Source organism: Myxocyprinus asiaticus, chromosome 34, assembly GCF_019703515.2.
Source record: "Myxocyprinus asiaticus isolate MX2 ecotype Aquarium Trade chromosome 34, UBuf_Myxa_2, whole genome shotgun sequence".
NCBI lineage: Eukaryota > Metazoa > Chordata > Actinopteri > Cypriniformes > Catostomidae > Myxocyprinus > Myxocyprinus asiaticus.
The window spans coordinates 12484978-12507351 of NC_059377.1; the positions used below are offsets into that span (position 1 = coordinate 12484978).

The 22374-nt window shown below is 38.7% G+C and overlaps 1 protein-coding gene and 2 long non-coding RNA genes across 3 annotated transcripts in view; 2 read left to right on the forward strand and 1 right to left on the reverse strand.

Annotated features, from left to right (window-relative positions):
* Positions 1-22374, reverse strand: part of LOC127425258 (gamma-aminobutyric acid type B receptor subunit 1-like) — a 193419-nt gene that overhangs the window by 84009 nt on the left and 87036 nt on the right. Inside the window, exons 8-9 of the mRNA XM_051671006.1 lie at positions 1101-1235; positions 92-262 (exon numbers count right to left, since the gene is read on the reverse strand). Coding sequence (XP_051526966.1) covers positions 92-262; positions 1101-1235 — 306 coding nt within the window. The remainder of the gene's footprint in view (positions 1-91; positions 263-1100; positions 1236-22374) is intronic.
* Positions 4842-6178, forward strand: LOC127425259 (uncharacterized). The gene is made up of 2 exons (XR_007894594.1): positions 4842-4945; positions 5519-6178. It is a non-coding gene; the product is annotated as an uncharacterized LOC127425259 (long non-coding RNA).
* LOC127425260 (uncharacterized) lies at positions 7988-11847 on the forward strand. The gene is made up of 3 exons (XR_007894595.1): positions 7988-9679; positions 11249-11315; positions 11632-11847. It is a non-coding gene; the product is annotated as an uncharacterized LOC127425260 (long non-coding RNA).

Consider the following 22374-nt stretch of genomic DNA (forward strand, 5'->3'; position numbering starts at 1 on the left):
AAAATGATTAAGTGCACCTTTAAAAATTGGTTCTGTGTATCCGTTATCAGACACTTAAACATAAGAATTATTGTATCGGTGTCTCACTCACAGAGGTGAAAACTTCGGTAGTCTGCTGGATGGTGGCGATCTTGGTCCACTTCCACTTCTGGAAGAGCTGTACGCGCGTGGGGTTGTGCAATGTGGCGGAGGGGTGCGTGCGGAAGAAGGTGGGGAAGCGCTGACGGTTGGAGAGGGCTGGAGAACTGGAGCCATAGGACAACTGAGAAACAGACAACAAATACAAAAAATGTGCGAAACAATTACCACAGGAAAACCTATCCCCCAAAGGGCTAAATTAGCTCTTGCAGGGTTACTCAGTTACGTTTCACTCAAAAAAGCTCTATGTAACATACACTAGGGGATTTCAGTGAGCGAGACAGGCACGCAAAACTATGATAAAAGTTCAAATGTAACACAGATATTTAAAATGAAAGAAACAGAGGCGTAAATTTAATCAATTCCTTTTAAGATGCCTCTGACATCAGTATGTCAAATCAGATGACAGCGGAGAGTTCTTGGTTATATTTTCTGAGATGCTGCTGAGTGACAGTTCTGCTCAGGGGGTGGAAACAGGAAGGGTTTCAAGGCCAGCAGGGGGATATATACTGTAGGTCAAAACTCATATGTGGAGAGATAAAGCTTTCTACATCTACAAAAATAGAGCAGAGCATGCAAAATAAAGAGACTAAAAAAAGGGAAGATGAGCCAGTGGGAGTGCACTTCAAAGATGAATCAAAAGTGAAATCAAATGACATAAATATTTGATCCGAAATGTCTGCAAGCCATTTCAGTTGAGTTTTGGGTATTTCAGTGAAGTCCCGCATGTTCCAAGATGGGAATGTATTTAGACAGCTCATCTTCACTGTGGTATTAAGCTTCCACTGATGAAACCTGTTTGAGTGTTTGATTTTTGATTTGAGTTATACAGCACCATGAGATGACAGACTACCCAGATTTATTTTCCTTTAGGAGTGAATTCAGGATATACCCTGTTTTATGAATATATAGTATATATTAATCTATGAAGTGAATATGTTCTGGTGAAGAGAAGAACCCACCACAATGAGGTTCCACATGCGAGCAGCTTCAGCCACCAGTGTGGACACAGAACTACAGCCCGGCATCAGGACGATCTTTATGGGCTCTGTGTACAGCAGGTCGTAGAGCAGTTTAGTGGCCTCTCCTGGATCACACTGAAAGCAGAGAGAAAGACTATTTTAAATATATATTATATATTCATATATGATCTATATTCAGATTTAAAGCTGATCTGTCACTTTTCATGAGGCATTTAGTCACATCATGCATACAACTGCAAACCTCAACAAAACAACACATTTCACACTTTATATAACTCACTGCTCCAGTATAGGGAGATCCGCAGACACTTCATTTCATACTGAATCACACAGAAATGGTAGTAGAGATAAATATGCATGGGAAAGCAGGAGCGGAGAGACACTGCAGAGGGCATCTGGGTCATTCCTACTATACAGTACATTTTTATGTCCCCTACCCATAATATCATCATTTATCATCATTATTTATTAATATAATGGATAAATTATTAAACACAGAAAAACAGGCCATTTAAAAATGAAATATTCCAGGTGTTTATTCAAAACATGTTTTCATGTTTGTATTGTTTTAATTGGCAAGCAATAGGTTTTTATGTCTTTAGTGTCATTTTCCATACTGTTAGTCTTTTGTTATATCCCTTCCAACAAAGGTGGCAAGAAACTCTTTAAAAGGTGCTGTAAGCTATTTTTTCCATGAAAATGTATGCAAAAATGTTTACTACTCCCTGAAAGATATGAAATAAGTGTCCTGAGATATCTCAACGGTCTCTGTGACAGCTCTAGACTCTGTAAACAGCAACAAAATCGCTTTCTGCCTGTCAATCATTTTGCACGTTCTCATAGTATTGTAGTTACAGCGAATTATTGAGGCTTACTGCCATTTTTTATGCCATGCTGCTTATAACAGTTGTCAGTTGAGGACGCTATTTTGCTACTGTTGGTTTTGACAACCCTTTTCTGCTTGTGTCAGTCTCAATAAAGCTCCTTTGGTATCTTTGGAGGGTAGGGTTTGGGGGAAAAGGGGGTGTGGTTAATCCAATGGCTCATCTTGGGGAAATTCTAGAATGGCTAAAATCGCTTTCAGCAGTGGCTCCCAAACTTTTCAGTCAAGCCCCCCCTTTACTAATCAAACATTTTGAGCCCAATTTTGAATCCAATCGCACCTTTCATAGTAAAATGAGTTGTAATTGTTGCATAGTCATACAAAAAGCTATTTATTGTCTCTGTAAACAAGAATACATAAGATAAAACTAAATTTGATGTCATTTTATTCAAATCTAACTGTAGCCAATTACTAATAACTGATTTCGAAATAGTTAAAAATGTATGGAGTTAGAATTGTTTCTAATTCAGAGACAAATGGAAAGAGATTCACAAATAGAAAGTTGGTTCACAAATATATTAAATGAGATCCACAAATAAATTTAAGGAATTTCACAAAAATGAAATGAATTCACAAATAAAAATTTGTAAAGAGATACACAAATATTAAAACCACCTGCCTAATATTGTGTAGGTCCCCCTCATGCCGCCAAAACAGCGCCAACCCGCATCTCAGAATAGCATTCTTCTCACCACAATTGTACAGAGCGGTTATCTGAGTTACTGTAGACTTTGTCAGTTCAAACCAGTCTGGATATTCTCTGCTGATCTCTCTCATCAACAAGGTGTTTCCGTCCAGAGAACTGCCCCTCACTGGATGTTTTTTGTTTTTGGCACCATTTGGAGTAAATTCTAGAGACTGCTGTGTGTGTGAAAATCCCAGGAGATCCATCTGGCACCAACAATCATCCATGTGATTATCTAATCAGCCAATCATGTGGCAGCAGTGCAGTGCATAAAATCATGCATACACGGGTCAGGAGCTTCAGTTAATGTTCACATCAACCATCAGAATGGGGAAAAAATGCAATCTCAGTGATTTGGACCGTGGCATGATTGTTGGTGCCAGATGGGCTTGGTTTGAGTATTTCTGTAACTGCTGATCTCCTGGGATTTTCACACACAACAGTCTCTAGAGTTTACTCAGAATGCTGCCAAAAACTAAAAACATCCAGTTCTGTGGACAGAAATGACTTGTTGATGAGGTCAACAGAGAATGGCCAGACTGGTTTGAACTGACAAAGTTTACGGTAACTCAAATAACCATTCGGTTTGGCGCTGTTTTGGCGGCTCGAGGGGGACCTACACAATATTAGGAAGGTGGTTTTAATGTTGTGGCTGATCGGTGTATGTTAGGAGTTTCAAAAAAATAATGTGAATTCACAAATAAGAGCAGCCATATCACCCTGCAGCTCTTGCCTGGTTGCCCACTATAGCTAAGCAGGGTTAAGCCTGGCCAGTATCTGGATGGGAGACCTCCTGGGGAAAACTATGGTTGCTGCTGGAAGAGGTATTAGGGATGCCAGCAGGGGGTGCTCACCATGTGGTCTGTGTGGGTCCTAATGCCCCAGTATAGTGACGGGGATGCTATACTGTAAAAAAAAAAAAAACAAAAACAAAACACCGTCTTTCAGATGAGATGTTAAACCGAGGTCCTGAATCTCTTTAGTCATTAAAAATCCCAGTACACTTCTTGTAAAGAGTAGAGGTGAAACCCCAGTGTCCTGGCCAAATTCCCCCCATTGGCCCTTCTCAATCATGGCCTCCTAATAAACCCCATCCATGAATTAGCTCTATAACTCTACTCTTTCCTCTACACCAATAGCTGGTGTGTGGTGAGCGTACTGGCACACTATGGCTGCCGTCGCATCATCCAGGTGGATGCTGCACACTGGTGGTGGTTAAGGAGATTTCCCTATACTATGTAAAATGATTTGAGTACTTAGAAAAGCATTATATAAATGTAAGGAATTATTATTATTATTATTATAAATAAAATGAGATTTGCAAATAAAAAAATTATTTACAAATATACAGTACTGTGCAAAAGTTTTATGCACTTGTGAAAAATGTTGCATAGTGAGGATATCTTCAAAAACAATGACATAAATAGTTTTCATTTATCACTTAATGTCATACAAAGTCCAGTAAACATAAAAAAGCTAAATCAATATTTGGTGTGACTACCTTTGCCTTTAAAACAGCACCAATTCTCCTAGGTACACCTGGACACAGTTTTTCTTGGTTGTTGGCAGATAGGATGTTCCAAGCTTCTTGGAGAATTCGCCACAGTTCTTCTATCTATTTAGGCTGTTTCAGTTGCTTCTGTCTCTTTGTGTCATCTCAGACTGACACGATGTTCAGTGGGGGGGCTCTGAGGGGGCCATGACATGAGTTGCAGGGCTCCCTGTTCTTCTATACTAATCTTTTCTATTTGCAAAAGTAATGTTTGGGAGTCTAACATTTATATTTCCTATTGACACATTAAAGCCGAAGATATAAATAACCATCTTAAGACAAATGCTTTTGTGTAACATCTTATGTGCCTAAGACTTTTGCACAGTACTGTATTTTTTAACTCACAAACACAACTCTGTCCAGCATTTATTTGTGAATCGCACACATTTATTTGTGGATCACTTGCTGTGCATTTGTGGATGGCAGCTCACATTTGTGAATTCTTAAACATTTCTTGCACGAGAGCTGCGGGCAATCCACAAATAGGTGGACTCCACCCATCATCTACTCAAGCCAATCAGATAATGGCCACATTACTCGGACCAATCGTAGCACATTCTATCTTCAACCAATCACGCTTCATTTTACTATCAGTGCGGGCCAGAGTCACAGCGTACTCATAAGTATGAAACCAAGCACTTACAGATAAGCTCCGAGGCCGCAAACTTTTAAAGAAACGTACACCATCAGAGGAATACTGTGAGGTAAGGTTCATATCATTTTCTCTTAGTTATAAACATGTGGTGTCTTGTTAAATGTTAACAGCTGAAAATTGCCCATTTGTAGAGTGTCCTGATAATTAGCTTTATAGCTACTGTAACCTGGCTGACTGCATGAGTCTGCCATTTCAATTTCAACCAAGTTTCTTGACTGAAACTCCTAGCTAAATAATAGAAAATGTATGTATGTGTAGTAAAAACCTTTACTCTTAATGTTATATGGCAGATCCAAACAGACACTACTAGACACTACAAAAGATCAGTAGTACAGATAGTGCCTTTATAAAACATGAATCATATTAAATGATCTTAGGAACACAAACCATAAATTAATACCCTATATTACACAGTGTACAAGATGTGCTATGCCAATAATTTGGTTTCACATTATGTTAATGTATTTAATAAATACATTAAAGGTAATAATTATTAGTATTTTGCATTTTAGCAATTTTGTGTGAATGTTTTAGGAGGTACTATTACAGGGTCCCTTCATAAAATACAGCATCAAATTCTGACAGTGATAATTGACTCATTAGTTACTGCCATCTTTTTCAGATGTTTCCCCTGTGTACTGCCCATCAACTTTGAGCACTTGACTGCTCCAAAACTCAGTGGTTCCAGCTCCAATACAGGACACCTTTTAACATGTGTAATATGAGATTCTTTATTTTTCTGTTATGTCAGATTTCTTTTAAGTTACAATGTCATGTCTTGAAGTGAAAGTGCAATACAACATTTAAATAATCTGTAACACTGTCTTTGGGTTGACTTACAAATGAAAATTCTGTCATTTACTCACCCTCATGTTTTTTTTAAAACCTGTCCTGTTTAGTTTCTTCTGTGGAATATGAGAATACATTGTAAAATGTAGATGCTGCTAATGAGGCTGAAATGAAAGCGAGGCTGTTAGTCCCTATCATTATTCCTGACATCTCCTTTTGAGTTCCTCCAACAGAAGAAAGTCAGTCGTTTGGGTTTGGAACAACATGAATATGAGTATAAATGATGACTCATCTCATTTGACCTAAAAAATTTTGTCATTTAGTTGACAAATCTTTTATTGAGTACTATCAAGGCATTTTGAGGTAAATTGGTTTTAAAGAGTGTCTGTTTTTTTTAAACACTTTAAAGCAAGTTTGTTGGCTAAAAGGTATGATTTTTTGGTCACAAATTACAGGTTGTAACTACAAAAGACAATAAATTTGAGTACATGTATTTACACACACAAACACTGGAATTGAACATTACAACTGGAGTGCTGGCATTTTGCTTGAGTTTGTACATGAACATCCTCATTGCCATGTATCAGTTGTCTGGGACGGATACTCAGGGTAAGAGCATTCAGCACAAATGACTGGAAAAAATAAGTTACACATTAAAAACAAGTCAATTACTGTATAGAAACATGTTACACAAACAAGATTGGGCCATGGAGCTTTGTGATGTCTTACTCCCAGTAGCACAAAAGTTTCCATCTTTTTTGTGATGTGGAGCAGAGAGCACCTGTTCTCCAGTATCCTTGCAACTCTTTCATTATTATTATTATTATTATTATTATTATTGTCATCCTGTATCTCACAGCCCATAAACTTCCTGAGTAAATTAGTGAAACTAATAGTGAAATTATTTTACAGGGTTAACATAATTATATCTTGTGAGTAACACTGGACTGGTCTGCCATAACACTAAGTGCTAAAAATATAAATCCTCTGAAATATTCCTTCAATTAATTTTATATATATATACACTATATTGCCAAAAGTATTTGCTCATCTGCCTTTAGACGCATATGAACTTAAGTGACATCCCATTCTTAACCCATAGGGTTTAATATGACGTCGGCCCACCCTTTGCAGCTATAACAGCTTCAACTCTTCTGGGAAGGCTTTCCACAAGGTTTAGGAGTGTGTTTATGGGAATTTTTGACCATTCTTCCAGAAGCGCATTTGGGAGGTCAGACACTGATGTTGGGCGAGAAGGCCTGGCTCGCAGTCTTCACTCTAATTCATCCCAAAGGTGCTCTATCGGGTTGAGGTCAGGACTCTGTGCAGGCCAGTCAAGTTCTTCCACACCAAACTCGCTCATCCATGTCTTTATGGACCTTGCTTTGTGCACTGGTGCGCAGTCATGTTGGAACAGGAAGGGGCCATCCCCAAACTGTTCCCACAAAGTTGGGAGCATGGAATTGTCCAAAATCTCTTGGTATGCTGAAGCATTCAGAGTTCCTTTCACTGGAACTAAGGTGCCAAGCCCAGCTCCTGAAAAACAACCCCACACCATAATCCCCCCTCCACCAAACTTTACAGTTGGCACAATGCAGTCAGACAAGTACCGTTCTCCTGGCAACCACCAAACCCAGACTAGTCCATCAGATTGCCAGATGGAGAAGCGTGATTCGTCACTCCAGAGAACACGTCTCCACTGCTCTAGAGTCCAGTGGTGGCATGCTTTACACCACTGCATCCGACGCTTTGCATTGCACTTGGTGATGTATGGCTTGGATGCAGCTGCTTGGCCATGGAAACCCATTCCATGAAGCTCTCTACGCACTGTTCTTGAGCTAATCTGAAGGCCACATGAACTTTGGAGGACTGTAGCGATTGACTCTGCAGAAAGTTGGCGACCTCTGCGCACTATGCGCCTCAGCATCCGCTGACCCCGCTCTGTCATTTTACGTGGCCTACCACTTCGTGGCTGAGTTGCTGTGATTCCCAATCACTTCCACTTTGTTATAATACCACCGACAGTTGACTGTGGAATATTTGGTAGCGAGGAAATTTCACGACTGGACTTGTTGCACAGGTGGCATCCTATCACAGTACCACGCTGGAATTCACTGAGCTCCTGAGAGCGGCCCATTCTTTCACAAATGTTTGTAGAAGCAGTCTGCATGCCTAGGTGCTTCATTTTATACACCTGTGGCCATGGAAGTGATTGGAACACCTGAATTCAATTATTTGGATGGGTGAGCGAATACTTTTGGCAATATAGTGTATATATATATATATATATATATATATATATATATATATATATATATATATGGTAATGGAACTTTACAAAGATGGAAAAGGATATAAAAAGATATCCAAAGCCTTGAAAATGCCAGTCAATACTGTTCAATCACTTATCAAGAAGTGGAAAATTCGGGGATCTCTTGATACCAAGCCAAGGTCGGGTAGACCAAGAAAGATTTCAGCCACAACCACCAGAAGAATTATTCGGGATACAAAGGAAAACCCACAGGTAACCTCAGGAGAAATACAGGCTGCTCTGGAAAAAGATGGTGTGGTTGTTTCAAGGAGCACAATAGAAGATACTTGAACAAAAATGAGCTGCATGGTCGAGTTGCCAGAAATAAGCCTTTACTGCACCAATGCCACAAAAAACACCTTGACATGCCTCACAGCTTCTGGCACACTGTAATTTGGAGTGACGAGACCAAAATAGAGCTTGTTTGGAGAGGGGTCAACAAGGCCTATAGTGAAAAGAATACCATCCCCACTGTGAAGCATGGTGGTGGCTCACTGATGTTTTGAGGGTGTGTGAGCTCTAAAGGCAGCTTGTGAATCTTGTGAAAATTGATGGCAAAATGAATGCAGCATGTTATCAGAAAATACTGGCAGACAATTTGTATTCTTCTGCACGAAAGCTGTGCACGACAAATGACCCTAAGCACAAGGCCAAGTTGACCCTCCAGTGGTTAAAGCAGAAAAAGGTGAAGGTTCTGGAGTGGCCATCATAGTCTCCTGACCTTTATATAATCGAGCCACTCTGGGGAGATCTCAAACATGCGGTTCATGCAAGATGACCAAAGACTTTGCATGACCTGGAGGCATTTTGCCAAGATGAATGGGCAGCTATACCACCTACAAGAATTTGGGACCTCATAGACAACTATTACAAAAGACTGCACGCTGTCATTGATGCTAAAGGGGGCAATACACAGTATTAAGAACTAAGGGTATGCAGACTTTTGAACAGGGGTCATTTCAATTTTTTTCTTTGTTGCCATGTTTTGTTTTATGATTGTGCCATTCTGTTATAACCTACAGTTGAATATGAATCCCATAAGAAACAAAAGAAATGTGTTTTGCCTGCTCACTCATGTTTTCTTTAAAAATGGTACATATATTACCAATTCTCCAAGGGTATACAAACTTATGAGCACAACTGTATATATTAACATAACGTGAAACCAAATTATTGGCATAGCAGATCTTGTACACTGTGTAATATAGGGTATTAATTGATGGTTTGTGCTCCTAAGATCATCTAATATGATTCATGTTTTATAAAGGCACTATCTGTACTACTGATCTTTTGTAGTGTCTAGTAGTGTCTGTTTGGATCTGCCATATAACATTAAGAGTAAAGGTTTTTACTACACATACATACATTTTCTATGTCTGTTTGGATCTGGCAAACACATGTTTATAACTGAGAGAAAATGATACAAACCTTATGTCACAGTATTCCTCTGATTTCTCTGATTCCTCTGAAAGTTTGCGGCCTTGGAACATATCTGTATGTGCTTGATTCCATGAGAGCATAAACGAAGTAAATGAAGCGTGATTGGTTGAAGATAGAATGTGCTACGATTGGTCCGAGTAATGTGGCCATTATCTGATTGGCTTGAGTAGATGATGGGTGGAGTCCACCTATTTGTGGATTGCCCGCAGCTCTCACGCAAGAAATGTTTCAGAATTCACAAATGTGAGCTGCCATCCACAAATGCACAGCAAGCGATCCACAAATAAATGCGTGCGATTCACAAATGAATGCTGGACAGAGTTGTGTTTGTGAGTTACACATTTTTTTTATTTGCAAATCTCATTTTACTTAACTTTTGTGAAACTCCTAACATATATTTGTAAATCTCATTCTTTTTATTTGTAAATTAATTTCACTTTTGTGAAACTCCTTACATTTACTTGTGGATCTCATTCAATTTATTTGTGAACCAACTTTCTATCTGTGAATCTCTTTCCATTTGTCTCTGAATTAGAAATATATGCAGTTGCATTTCATGTTTATGAATTTTGTACTTCAAGGTGCTGTGGGAAATCAAACTTATCACCTTATTTCTATAGGCCTAGTTATAATATTCATGAGTAAACCACTTTACTGATTTGGGAACTGTGCTTCTATAGAGGAAATGTTTGTTTCCTACTCCAAATCAGATATTGTGTTCCTTTTACCAAACTCTTAATAATTTGGGAATCTGTCGATTATAGGAATATCTGACACCAGGCCAGTTTGTTCCCTAATCTCGAACATCATCAGAACAGGAAATGTATTAAAATAGTACACATGCGTTTGTTAATTATTTGTAATGGTCCAGACTTTTATCCTACATTGTACATGCCCTTTTGCTTACTATAGTTCTTTCATTGTTTAACAGTTGCATTTGTAATGCCATAACCACAAGAAAGATCATGGATGGATCCTCATTACAGTGGTTAGTTAGGTAGTTGGTCTTTCTTAAAAAATAATCTGTTCATTTGTTAAAAAATAATAGCCTGAACACATTTAACACCACTTTTTAAATACTACTTCCATAGTTGTAATGAAAAATTCTGTTACAGTTTTTTATGATAAATGTTAGTATGGGTGTTGATGTGTAGATGTGAAAAGTATTGTAATTGATGCTGGTGAAGAGCAGGTGTTTTCCCTTTCCCTTGTCAGAGCTGTTCAGTATGTCAGTGCTGTAGCCGTTTGAAATGGTTGAATTACTCGCTTTTAAATAGAAAATTCTCATGAACAATTCAAATGGGTCGCATAAGTTTTGTCATCTGCGCCACGACATAACACGGCACCTGCACCCGCACCTGTAGGATAGAGCAGAGCACGTCTCGTGTGTGATTCTCGGTGGATTGCACAACACTCGCGTGAATCCAGTTTTTAAGCACCCTGTGCTCATCCACGTTCCAGATGAGAAGTATAGTTAGCGCTTATAAAACGGCAAAAGCAAGACGAATTTGAAATTTCAGCCACCGAAAATTTTTCAATGCAGGAAAAACCCTGTTCTTACAAAAGCAGAGGATTTGAGGGGGCCTGGGTAGCTCAGTGAGTATTGCCGCTGACTACCACCCCTAGAGTCACAAGTTCGAATCCAGGGCGTGCTGAGTGACTTCAGCCAGGTCTCCTAAGCAACCAAATTGGCCCGGTTGCTAGGGAGGGTATAGTCACATGGGGTAACCTCGTGGTCTCAATTAATTATATACCAATTTTTTTAATGGACTTCTCCTTCAAGCCCACCGTCTCTCTGCTCCTCCCCTGCAGTGCCCTCACACTTTGAGAACCGCTGGCTTACAGCGCCTTTGAGTTAAGAAAACCCTTGGTTATAAATGTAAGTGTGGAGCTTTTATAACTTTAACAGTTTCTTTTATTTCAGATAAGAAAACAACAGCACAGACATCAGTAAATACAGTAAAAGCAATGGTTTTCATTAATTATGTAATTTATTTTTTATGAATTATGTGATGCTTTATGGTACTTGGTTGGTGTCGCTCTAAAACAGTCTATCTTGTTAAATAAAATTACAGAAATCTCTATGATAATATGAATATTTCAAAGATGCTTGAAAAAATCTTAAAATCAACTTATAATTAACAATCCCTCACCAAGCAATGGCTAACTGTGTCTCTTTAATTCCATCCGATTAGGTCTTTGTGTAAATATGCAACATGATCACACAGGAAACTGAAAAGCTGCCTCCAAATCTTCATGTACTCTGAATTCAATCGCATTCTGTCGAATTACTGACAAGCGGCATCCCTCATCAGACAATTTTGCATCAATTTAAAAGTGTTCACATTTCCCTGTGGTGCTACTGATACAGGTTCTGGTGCCATGGAAACCAGGAGGTTAATGCATTCACATCAATGGTGAGTGCGATTTGGAGGTTGCATTTTTGCTCAGTTAGGTTTAGGGTTCGGGTTTGGGTTAGGAGTAAAGTTAATAAAATATGCATTCCTGTTGACTGTTTTGGTGCATTCAAGTCATGTCAGAATGATTATATTGATGAGATAAGCGCACATGAACGCCACCACAAATTTGTAATTACGAGTTGGAATCTCTGATTTTTTCATCCAGCCGACTTTCCCAGTTGGGGGCGTGCCAAATTAAAACTGATGATGGAAGCAATTTGTTATTGGTAATAATTCAGTTTTACTTGAGGATTTTGACTGTGTAGTTTAGTTTGTGTGCATTTTGTTATATTGTTAATGAAGAGTAACGATAAAACTTGCCAGAAAATAAGACTCATTTAGCTGGTTTATGCAGCAACAAGCGTTTGCAACAAAACAACATTTGCCATCATTATATGTGGCCACACATGAATGATAAAATAAATAGATTAAGCACACACCCAATGCATGGCTTTGATCTTTGTTTTGTTGCATTGGTGCTGAAAAAGCTTCTTGTCTTCATTAGTAAGTGAAAAATAGAGGAAGAAATATGAAATTGCAAAATAGATCAAATCTTTCGGACTAAAATCACTTGAATGCACATCACATTGTATTTACAATTTCAGACCTCAAAAGTACAAACTTCCCAGGAGGACTTAAACACACCATATTACGTCATTAACAACTAAAAATGAGTGCTGCCAGTCGATTAAAATTCTTAATCGTGATTAATCACATAATTTTTTCTAGTTAATCGCTATTAATGGCAGATTTGAAAAGTGCTGAAATTTGACACTATACATAATTATTTTCCAGTCAAAATGCATTTGTTTCCTTCTTAGGAAAGAAAACAAAACAAAATGTAACAATATAATGCTTTGTAAACATTTTCCAAACAAAACCTTCCACAGTATAAAGATCTAATTTAAGCACCAATTTAAGTAATATTAAATGTTTCCCAAAGACTAACTGGGAGGTTGACTAATTGAAAGAACTAGTCCCCAAATAGGTTGCATATTCATTGCAGTGGGCATTAAATCTCTTAAACTCCATAATCTGACAGTAGACTGTGGCTCTCCGCTTTGTTACAGCAATAGTGAAGCCGCGTTCATGATTTGTTTCAGGGCGTCAACACCAGCGGCGCTTTGAACTCAGCATGAAAAGCACTTACAGACAAAAAAAGTCTCATTCTGCATTTTGGTAACGGTTAAGACTTGGCATGCTTCTGTAGTAATTAAAATGTGCCTTACATAGGCTGAAAAATACTGAAAGGGCTAAGAGCTCCTTTCTCTATTTTATCATTGACAGGGAAGCGCTGTCAGACATTATTTTATTTTCTGAGATAACAACCTCCACGACTCTATCATAGGAGAGAGCGTAACGGCCAACTAGATTGTTAAGACAGTATCACCCATAGAATGTCTATGGGACTGCCGCATTATGCTATTGTATGTTAAGCTTGCTGGCTCCCCTTGTCAGAAGGGCTCTGGTGTGTGTGTGTGTGTGTTTGTGCTGCGATGTACCAATTCATGCTTTGTTTGCATTTGAAGGTGCCGGTGGGCAGCATGTTCCATATCTTGGCTACATTCAAGTTGTCATAATTTTCCCTTGCATTTTAAAAGGTGCAGAAGAAGAACTCTCATCCCTTGTACTTGTCATTCCAGACTGTCACTTTAACAGTAAAGTTTGCATGCTGGTTGGAACAAATGTTCTGTATAGGCTGTATCAGCATGGTGTAGAGAAAGGAGGCAAGTTCTTCCATAGGCCTGGTGCCAGCAGTGATTATGCTTTGCTCTTTCAGCATGTAGCTCAGAGTTATTAGAGTGAAGAGCAACTTTTTCAAGTCAAAGTACCTGGAAAATGTCACATCACTATCCCAGCCAAACAGAAAGTCTGTATCCCTGGTCAAGTAAGAGTAAAGAGGAGCATTCCAAAGACTTCATTTGTTCTAGAGCATCCTTAGTCCTTTCCATTGCCAGGTGGGTTATTCCTTGAAAGAGCTGTTGTGAGTGTCCCACACAGAGATTGCTCCAAGATTCCTGTCACTCTCAGGAATGAGACATCATTCTTCATCCCAAGCATGTAATTGCTGAGCTGAGGGCTGCCCATAATGTAGACTTTTCCTGAAGACTGGAAGAAGCGTATTATTAATAAACTCAAGTCCATACCTGAAGCCTTTGCTGTTGATGATTTGTCATATGGTCATACTACTGTAGTGAAGCACCATATCCAACTCCAAGATGAGACACCTTTCAAAGAATGGCCACGGCCAATACATCCAAGTGACAGAGAAGCAATTAAGCAACACCTCAGAGAGCTCCTGGATGCTGGAATAATCAGGGAATCCAAAAGCCCCTTTGCATCCCCAATAGTGCTTGTCCGCAAGAAGAATGGGAATATCAGACTTTGTGTCGATTATAGGAAGTTAAACATGCGCACCATCAAGGATGCGTACGCCCTTCCAAACATAGAGGATACATTTGTTCAGCACTCAGTTGGGCTAAATAGCTAAATTGTTATGGATCTTAAATCTGGAGACTATCAAGTTGAAGTAGCCGAAGAGGACAAGCATAAAACATTGTTTGTATGTCCTCTTGGCTTCTGGGAGTCCAACCACATGCCTCAAGGTGTCCGAATGCACCTAGTACCTTTCAGAGGCTTATGGGAAAATATGTCGGAGACCTTCATTTGAGTGAAGTACTCGTGTTTTTAGATGGCCTTATTGTCTTTTCCAAAACACTTGAGGAACATGAAATGTGACTGATGTGATTGTTAAATCGGCTGAAAGAGTACGGCTTGAAGTTGATGGAGTTCACACAGATCCAGAGAAGATTTCAGCTTTGAAGGATTGGCCTTGACCTTCTAACAGGTGGGAGCTAAAATTTTTCTTAGGCTTTGCTGGGTATTACAGGTGTTTTGTCAAAGGCTTCTCAAAATAGCCAAGCCGTTAAATTGTCTCAGTGCTGGATATAGTCCTCTGAAGAAAAAGGGGAAGGTCTATAAAGAGAGAAACCCAAAACTCCTGTGAATCCCAATGTACTCATTGGTGAAGAGTGGACAGTTGAGTGTGAAGATGCATTTAGGACTCTAATTGGGAAACTCACATCGGCACCAATCCTTGCCTTTGCAAATCCAGAACTTCCATATGTCTTGCACACAGATGCCTGTAGAGAAGGGCTAGGCGCTGCTCTCTACCAAGAACAAGAGGGCAAACTTCATGTGATAGCCTATGCCAGCAGAGGGCTGTCAAAAAGTGAGAAGAATTATCCCACACATAAGTTGGAGTATTTAGCCTTGAAATGGGCTGTCTGTGAAAAGTTCGGTGACTTCCTGTATGGCATTGAGTTTAAAGTACTTACAGACAATAACCCGTTGATGTATGTGCTGACCACAGCAAAGCTTGATGCAGCTGGACATCGGTGGCTTGCCGTATTATCCACATATAGATTCAACATATAGTACCAGGATGGATCTGCCAATAAAGATGCAGATGGGTTGTCTAGGAGACCACAGGATCAACCTGAGGAAGATGATGCTTTCCTTAAAGAGGAAAGGGCCATTGATGATCTGAAACAGTGGTTGTCCCAAAGGGATACAATGATTTCCAATGAAGTGTTCTCTGCTTTATGTCAGTGCCAGTCAGTTACCTTGACAAGAGAAGTTCCAGAAGCACCAGAATTAATTGTTCTTGCCAAGACTTTAGCTTTGAGTGCTTCATCTGTCCCTGAAAGCTTTGCCTGCTCAGGTTATGAGACCCTACCAGGAATGACCCATGACGATTGGTATCAAGCACAGAGTGAGGATTCATCTTTGCGAAGGATCATCTCTTTTGTGGAACAAGATCAGAAACCCAGCTTTAGACAGACCAGCCTTGAAATCCCTGAAGTCAAATTGCTCCTAAGGGAATGGAATAGCCTTGAACTACGAGAGTTATACAGGGAGTGGACAGACCATGGGGCTGTGCTTCACCAATTAGTTCTGCCTCAACAATACAGAGAGAGAGAGAGCACTGAAAGGTGTTCATGACGATGTAGGACATCTTGGTTATGAGCGTGCGATCAACCTCACTCGTGCCAGGTTCTTTTGGCCTAGGATGCTATACAAGTGAGAGATGTTTTAGGCGGAAAGCAATACCACAAAGAGCTGCTCCCATGGAATCCATACAGACAACATTCCCACTTGAGTTAGTGTGTATGTATTATCAGTCCCTTGAGCCAGACAGTCATGACACCAGATATATATTGATCATTACAGATCATTTCACAAAATTTGCTGTGGCAATACCAACAAGAGACCAGAAAGGTAAGACAATCGCAAAAGCACTATGGGAGAACTTCATTGTCCATTATGGGTTCCCAAGTCCCTTAGTGACCAAGAAAGAGACTTTGAATCTCACACTATACGCGAATTGTGCACCCTCATCGGAGCTGAGAACGACACCTTATCATCCTAGTGGAAACCCAGTTGAGAGGTTTAACAGAACGCTGCTTAGTATGCTTGGAACCCTTGACGAAAAAGACAAATACAACTGAAGAGACTTTGTGAAACCACTGGTACATGTGTACAATTGTACCCAAAATTATACCACAGGCTTCTCGCCTTATGAATTAATGTTCGGGCGGCAACCCAAACTGCCAATTGACCTTGTTTTCAGAATCAGTCCTTCAAATGACAAACACAAAAAAAGCTATGAGTTAGCAGTTGAAACTTCTTGCAAAATGAGTGAAAAGAACAAGGCAAAGTTTGATTTAAAAGTCAGAGCTGCTGAACTGATGCCGGGAGACAGAGTCCTGGTGAAAAATATGAGTGTCAGAGGGGAGCACAAACTTGCCGACAGAAGGGAGATAATGGTTCATGTTGTAGTCAAGCGAATTTCAGATGGTCCTGTTTATGTTGTGAAGCCGGAACAACATGATAGTCTGCATCGTACCCTTCACAGGGCTCTCTTATTTCCCAGCAGATTCTTACCTGTGAGCCCTGAGGAACAGGTGCTTGGATCGAGTTCCACCACTAAGTGGAAACCAAAGATAAGGACAAGATATACTAGGGCAAGAAGGAGACAATGAGTATGTGGAACTGTCCAGTGATGAGGAAGGAGATTACTTTCAAATACCAATTCCTGAGATAATCGCAAGTGGCCCATTCATAAAGCAAATTGAGGATGTTTTGCTTACTCACAATCATTCTGGGAAATCATCAGACCAGTTGAACCCTCATGCCATTGAGTTTGCTCCACATACCTTGACTGTGCCCACATCAGTGTGTTCACCCTGTAGAACCCAAAAGACAAGTCCCTGAGTTTGTCACTGAAAGTGCACTCCCTTCTGATACTAAGTCCGTTGAGACTGCTAGTACTTCCAAATATGTAGCCATAGAAATTCCAGAGGAAACTGTACCTTCCATACAACCAGAATTCCAAGAGGAAGTTGAAGTCCCACTTGAGACTGAACCCATTCGAGTCAGACATTCAGTGCGGGAAAGACGGGAAAGATAGGTTAGGATATGATGAACTGAAGAAACATCTATTGCTTTCCATTACTATTTTCTATACTATAATTCTTTGGGAAATATCATTTCTGCCAATATTACTGTTAATACGCATGCAGAGACTAATACGGTTTAGAGGGGGAGAGTGTAACACTTGTTATTTTAGGCTTTTATTTTGGCAAGTAAGCATTTTTTCTTTAAAACGAGCGCTGCCCCTTTAAGAACATAGTAGCTTGTGTGTGGAGAGAGTTGCAATAGCGAGCAATGGGAAAAGGAGAGATCTCAAGTTCGCTCGTGCATGGCCGAATGCTCGTTATAGTGTTTGAGAAATTCTCTCTATGTAGATTTTTTGAGGATTAACAAATGTCAAGTTAGGCAGTTTATTAGTTCTGCTAACAAATATTGAGCTTTGGAGGATATCTTTGGTTGTTTCTCTGGTTTTTCCAAGGTATCCTATCACTATTACCGATCTTCGGGAGGGATATCTCTGTTCTTTTAATGTTTTTTCCTTCCAAATGTCCTAACTGGTTTTTTTTTTCTTTCTCTTTTTTTTTTTTTTTTTTTTTTTTGACTGTGTTCTTGAGTGAATCGTCTGGATTGAATTGCTTCAAGCCAATTCCTTGGAGTGAGGTCATTGTATTACACTGGATTCTTCTATCCCCTTCATTCTTCATCATACTTTCATCGCTACTGGACTGAATATCACCATTCCCGAGGGAAGTGGTAGGACTGAGACAACCAATACATACACACACCTCATAGGACTGAACACATTTTAAAAGTTGTTTTGTTCACTTTCTTTTGTCAACTTGTAAACAGTTCAATTATCATTATGATTCCAGCTGACTGTTATAAATTGTTCAGATTGTTGTGAAATTCAACCCCATAACATTGAAGTTTAAGATTTAAGTGTCTGAAAAAAATGGGGGGAAAATCTATAAAAAAAAGGAAAGGAAAAGATATAAGGAAATTCCTACCACAATATCCATATATTCCTTTCAGTCAACGCAATTGTGTGTGGTGTATTCTTATTTTTTATTTATTTTTTTCCCCTAGACTGCAGTATATGCTTACTATAAGTAACTGGTTTTGGAAAAGGGGAAAAAAAAACAATCCCAATCTCCTTGAACAAATGAACCTATCCTCTTGATACTTAGAATTTGATCATACAACCCTGCGATTGCGTGGACACTGGAGTTACATGTGCATCAGTGTAATGACTCCAGACGGATACCTTACAAAGGTTCCACCCTTCAAACCAGTGTTTATGCTGGTTTATGCTGTATTAACAGTAAATACATTAATCGTATTAAGAAAAATTAACTCGTTAAACATTTTTAATTAATCACATGCATTACCACGTTCATTCTGACATCTGTACTAAAAAAAACAACTCATTTTTAGCACCACCCTATGGATATTAAATCTCAACAACACTTACAGCTTTGGCCACTGGAGGCAGTGGTTTGAATTTTGGTAAGCATAGACCGATTTCAGTTGAAGAACTTTCTACCAACTGTCACCAAATTCACAGTGTGATCAGTCTGAAATATTCAAGCTGAAATAATAATAATAAAAAAAAAAACTGCCCGAGCTTGACTAGAGCATATTTCTGAAAGTCTGGTATAGTAATACTTCCCTAAATTACAACAATAGTAGGTACTGCATAACAGGAAAGACCCAGTCTACCAAGGAGGTGTGCATTTGCCTACAAATTCAACAAGAAACAACATTTGTTTGCAGGACATATACTTACATCAATCTTTAACCCGATGCTTAAAATCAGCAAAGTTTTTTCCTATTCGTCTAAAAATTACTGTCAATGTACAATCAATATCTAATTTAAATGATAACAGTAGGTTAAAGCCACCACTGATCATCTGTTGAGAGCAAACCCAGCCGTGCAGCCAGTGGCCTTGGGCACAGCCAACATTTCTAAAACAGCCACGCTGTGCTTTTGTTTACAATTTTATTGTTTTGGAGACAAATAGAAGCTAAAAAAGGGTGGGAAAAACCCAAAAGAAATAAAAGCAAACATGAGAATAAAATGATTGAGTTTTGAACCTGATTCAGCCTTTGATTGGTGCAATCACACAAATTTAATCAGCAGAACCCTGGGGTGGCAGACTGCTCTTTACTTATAGTTGACTAACATGGCTTGCTTATTACAACTTATTTCTTTTTCCATCTCTCCAACTTTTAGTTTCTTGTAAACATGCCGCTAAATCATTCCAATCTTTTCAACCATAATAAAAACAAACTGTTGTTGTCTTCAGAATTACAATGATATCCTGTGAAAGGCACAAAACTAATGTGACACACTGATTGCACGTAATGTGTTCAGACATCTCTCTCTCTCTCTCTCTGTGAAGGTCTGTCCTCCAGTATCTGTGATAAGTGAACACTGCTGTAGGCTATCTTCAGAATTGTATCCCCAGGATGAAGGCCATGTTTGGGCTTCAATACCCTTCCCTGCCCTAGCTTTCCAACCCAGAGGAAAGCCATGCATAAGCCTCAGTCTTTCAGTGCACCTGGGTCCCACCAAATCAAATCAACTGATAAAAAAAAATGCATGTCAACTGTTATGAAATTACAGTTTTCTGTAAAAAGAGAGGGTAGATAATCTTAGATAAGATAGAAACCTAATTTTTTTCTGAATGAAAAACTTAATTTGATAATTTCTCCTGATAGATAAAAAGTCTTTACAGTAAATACTATTTTGTAACATAATTTAATGGGGATATTTTTAAATAAAAAAAATTAAATACCCTTTGTTACAACAAAACTATTTTGTGATTGTGTATCAGTCAGTTAGTGAGTTAACAGTTAATTCAGTATAGGTCTGCATATTAATACAGATTTCCTAATTCGATTTGGATTCACAGGCTCTCGATTCAATATGATATCAATTTAATTTGATACAATTCTATTCAATTTCAATTCATATGGGTATATTAAAGTTATAATGACATATTAAAAAAAAAGAAATTCTCTCTCAGCTAATGTTGATAATTATACAGGTAACCTTCTAACTAGGGACATTATGAGAATATTCATTATTGCTTTTTAAATTAACAAATCAATGTATTCCATCCATAAATATGTATTGCAATTGCATACATTATATTGCATACATATATTTTGTTACATATACTCACTGAGCACTTTATTAGGAACACTATGGTCCTAATAAAGTGCCCGACATGGTCTTCTGCTGTTGTAGCCCATCCGCCTCAAGGTTTGACGTGTTGTGCATTCTGAGATGCTGTTCTAATCACTAAAATTGTACAGAGCAGTTATCTGAGTTACCGTAGCCTTTCTGTCAGTTCGAACTAGTCTGGCCATTCTCCGCTGACCTCTCTCATCATCAAGGCGTTTTTGTCACAGAACTGCTGCTCACTGGATGTTTTTGGCACCATTCTGAGTAAACTCTAAAACAGGGGTACTCAATAGGCGGACACTTCAATTTGGACCGAGATCTTTATATTAACAATAGTTGCAGAGACCCTGCTACAGATACTGCCATCTTTTGCTTAAACACACTGTAGAAAACAAAAATGAAGCAAAGTGAAACTATCTTCATCTCTAATAAATGTGAATCAGACGGTTCAGCTAAGCCAGGTCTGTGTCAGGATGTTTTTTCTGTCTAAATTTAGCTTCATTAATCAGCATTTTAGGAGCCTTTTTTATAATAAAAAACAGATTTTTTTGTTCTAATTTTGTGAAAATTAATCAGAGATGTCTTCATGGAAGGAAAGCCTATTTATACTTTAATTAAGCAAACAGTATTTTAATGCTTCACTGTTATGTAAATTGTTGTTTGTAGATTCTCACATTTAGGAAACTATAAAAATGGTCAATTCAGACTTATGTTTTTATAAATTTTCTCTCAGGGGACACCCCAGTACCCCCATTCAGTAGTTATATCCTTCAAAAGGCCTCCTATATCCCATACACATACTATATATTCTGAATGCAAAAATATTTCAACACAAAAACTGGACTGCTGTCATTCAGCTTCAAAATGAACTGTTGATCTTATCTTTTAATATTCATATCCAAGTGCCCTCGACTGATGAAGTCTTGATAAAATATTTTAATCCTTTGGTAGAAGATCCCTCAGACCCCACTACTCTGTTTGGGCCCCCAATGTCCTCATCCCTGCCTAGTTTTGAAGAGACTATTTTGACTGTTTAGGATTAATTTTTTTATTTCTTTACAAAGTAATATTGCTGCCAACGTGGCAAGTTACAAAAACTATTCAAAATATATATTATATAATTGCACAGCCATATGACTACTGACACTATGTAAGCTACATATTATTCAGATCTTTACTGGGAAGGAAACTGAACTTTGAACTTTAATTGAATATCCCGTTGACCTCTCTCATCAACAAGACGTTTCTGTCCACAGAACTGTCGCTCACTGGATGTTTTTTGTTTTTGGCAGAATTCTGAGTAAACTCTAGAGACTGTTGTGTGTGAAAATCCCAGGAGATCAGCAGTTACAGAAATACTCAAGCCAGCCCATCTGGCACCAACAATCATGCCACGGTCCAAATCACTGAGATCACATTTTTTCCCCATTCTGATGGTTGATGTGAACATTAACTGAAGCTCCTGACCCGTATCTGCATGATTTTATGCACTGCTGCCACACGATTGGCTGATTAGATAATCGCATGAATAAGCAGGTGTACAGGTGTTCCTAATTAAGTGTTCGGTGAATGTATATTTATTGTGTACATGCATAATTTGTGCTATTTAAAAGAATTTACATCGATATATTGAACAAGTGCATATAAAACAGTACTGTCTCTTAAAGAATAGCATAAATTCAGCGAGCGTCACAGAAGTGCTTTGGTTGAGCACGTATTAACAAAAGTGGACTAGAATGGCTTCTTCACTACATATGTGCTATGTGTGATTAGAATTAAATGTTTATTTTTGCTGTTTATGATCAACAACTGACTGTAAAGAACAGAAAAAATATTAAAAGAGACATTATTAA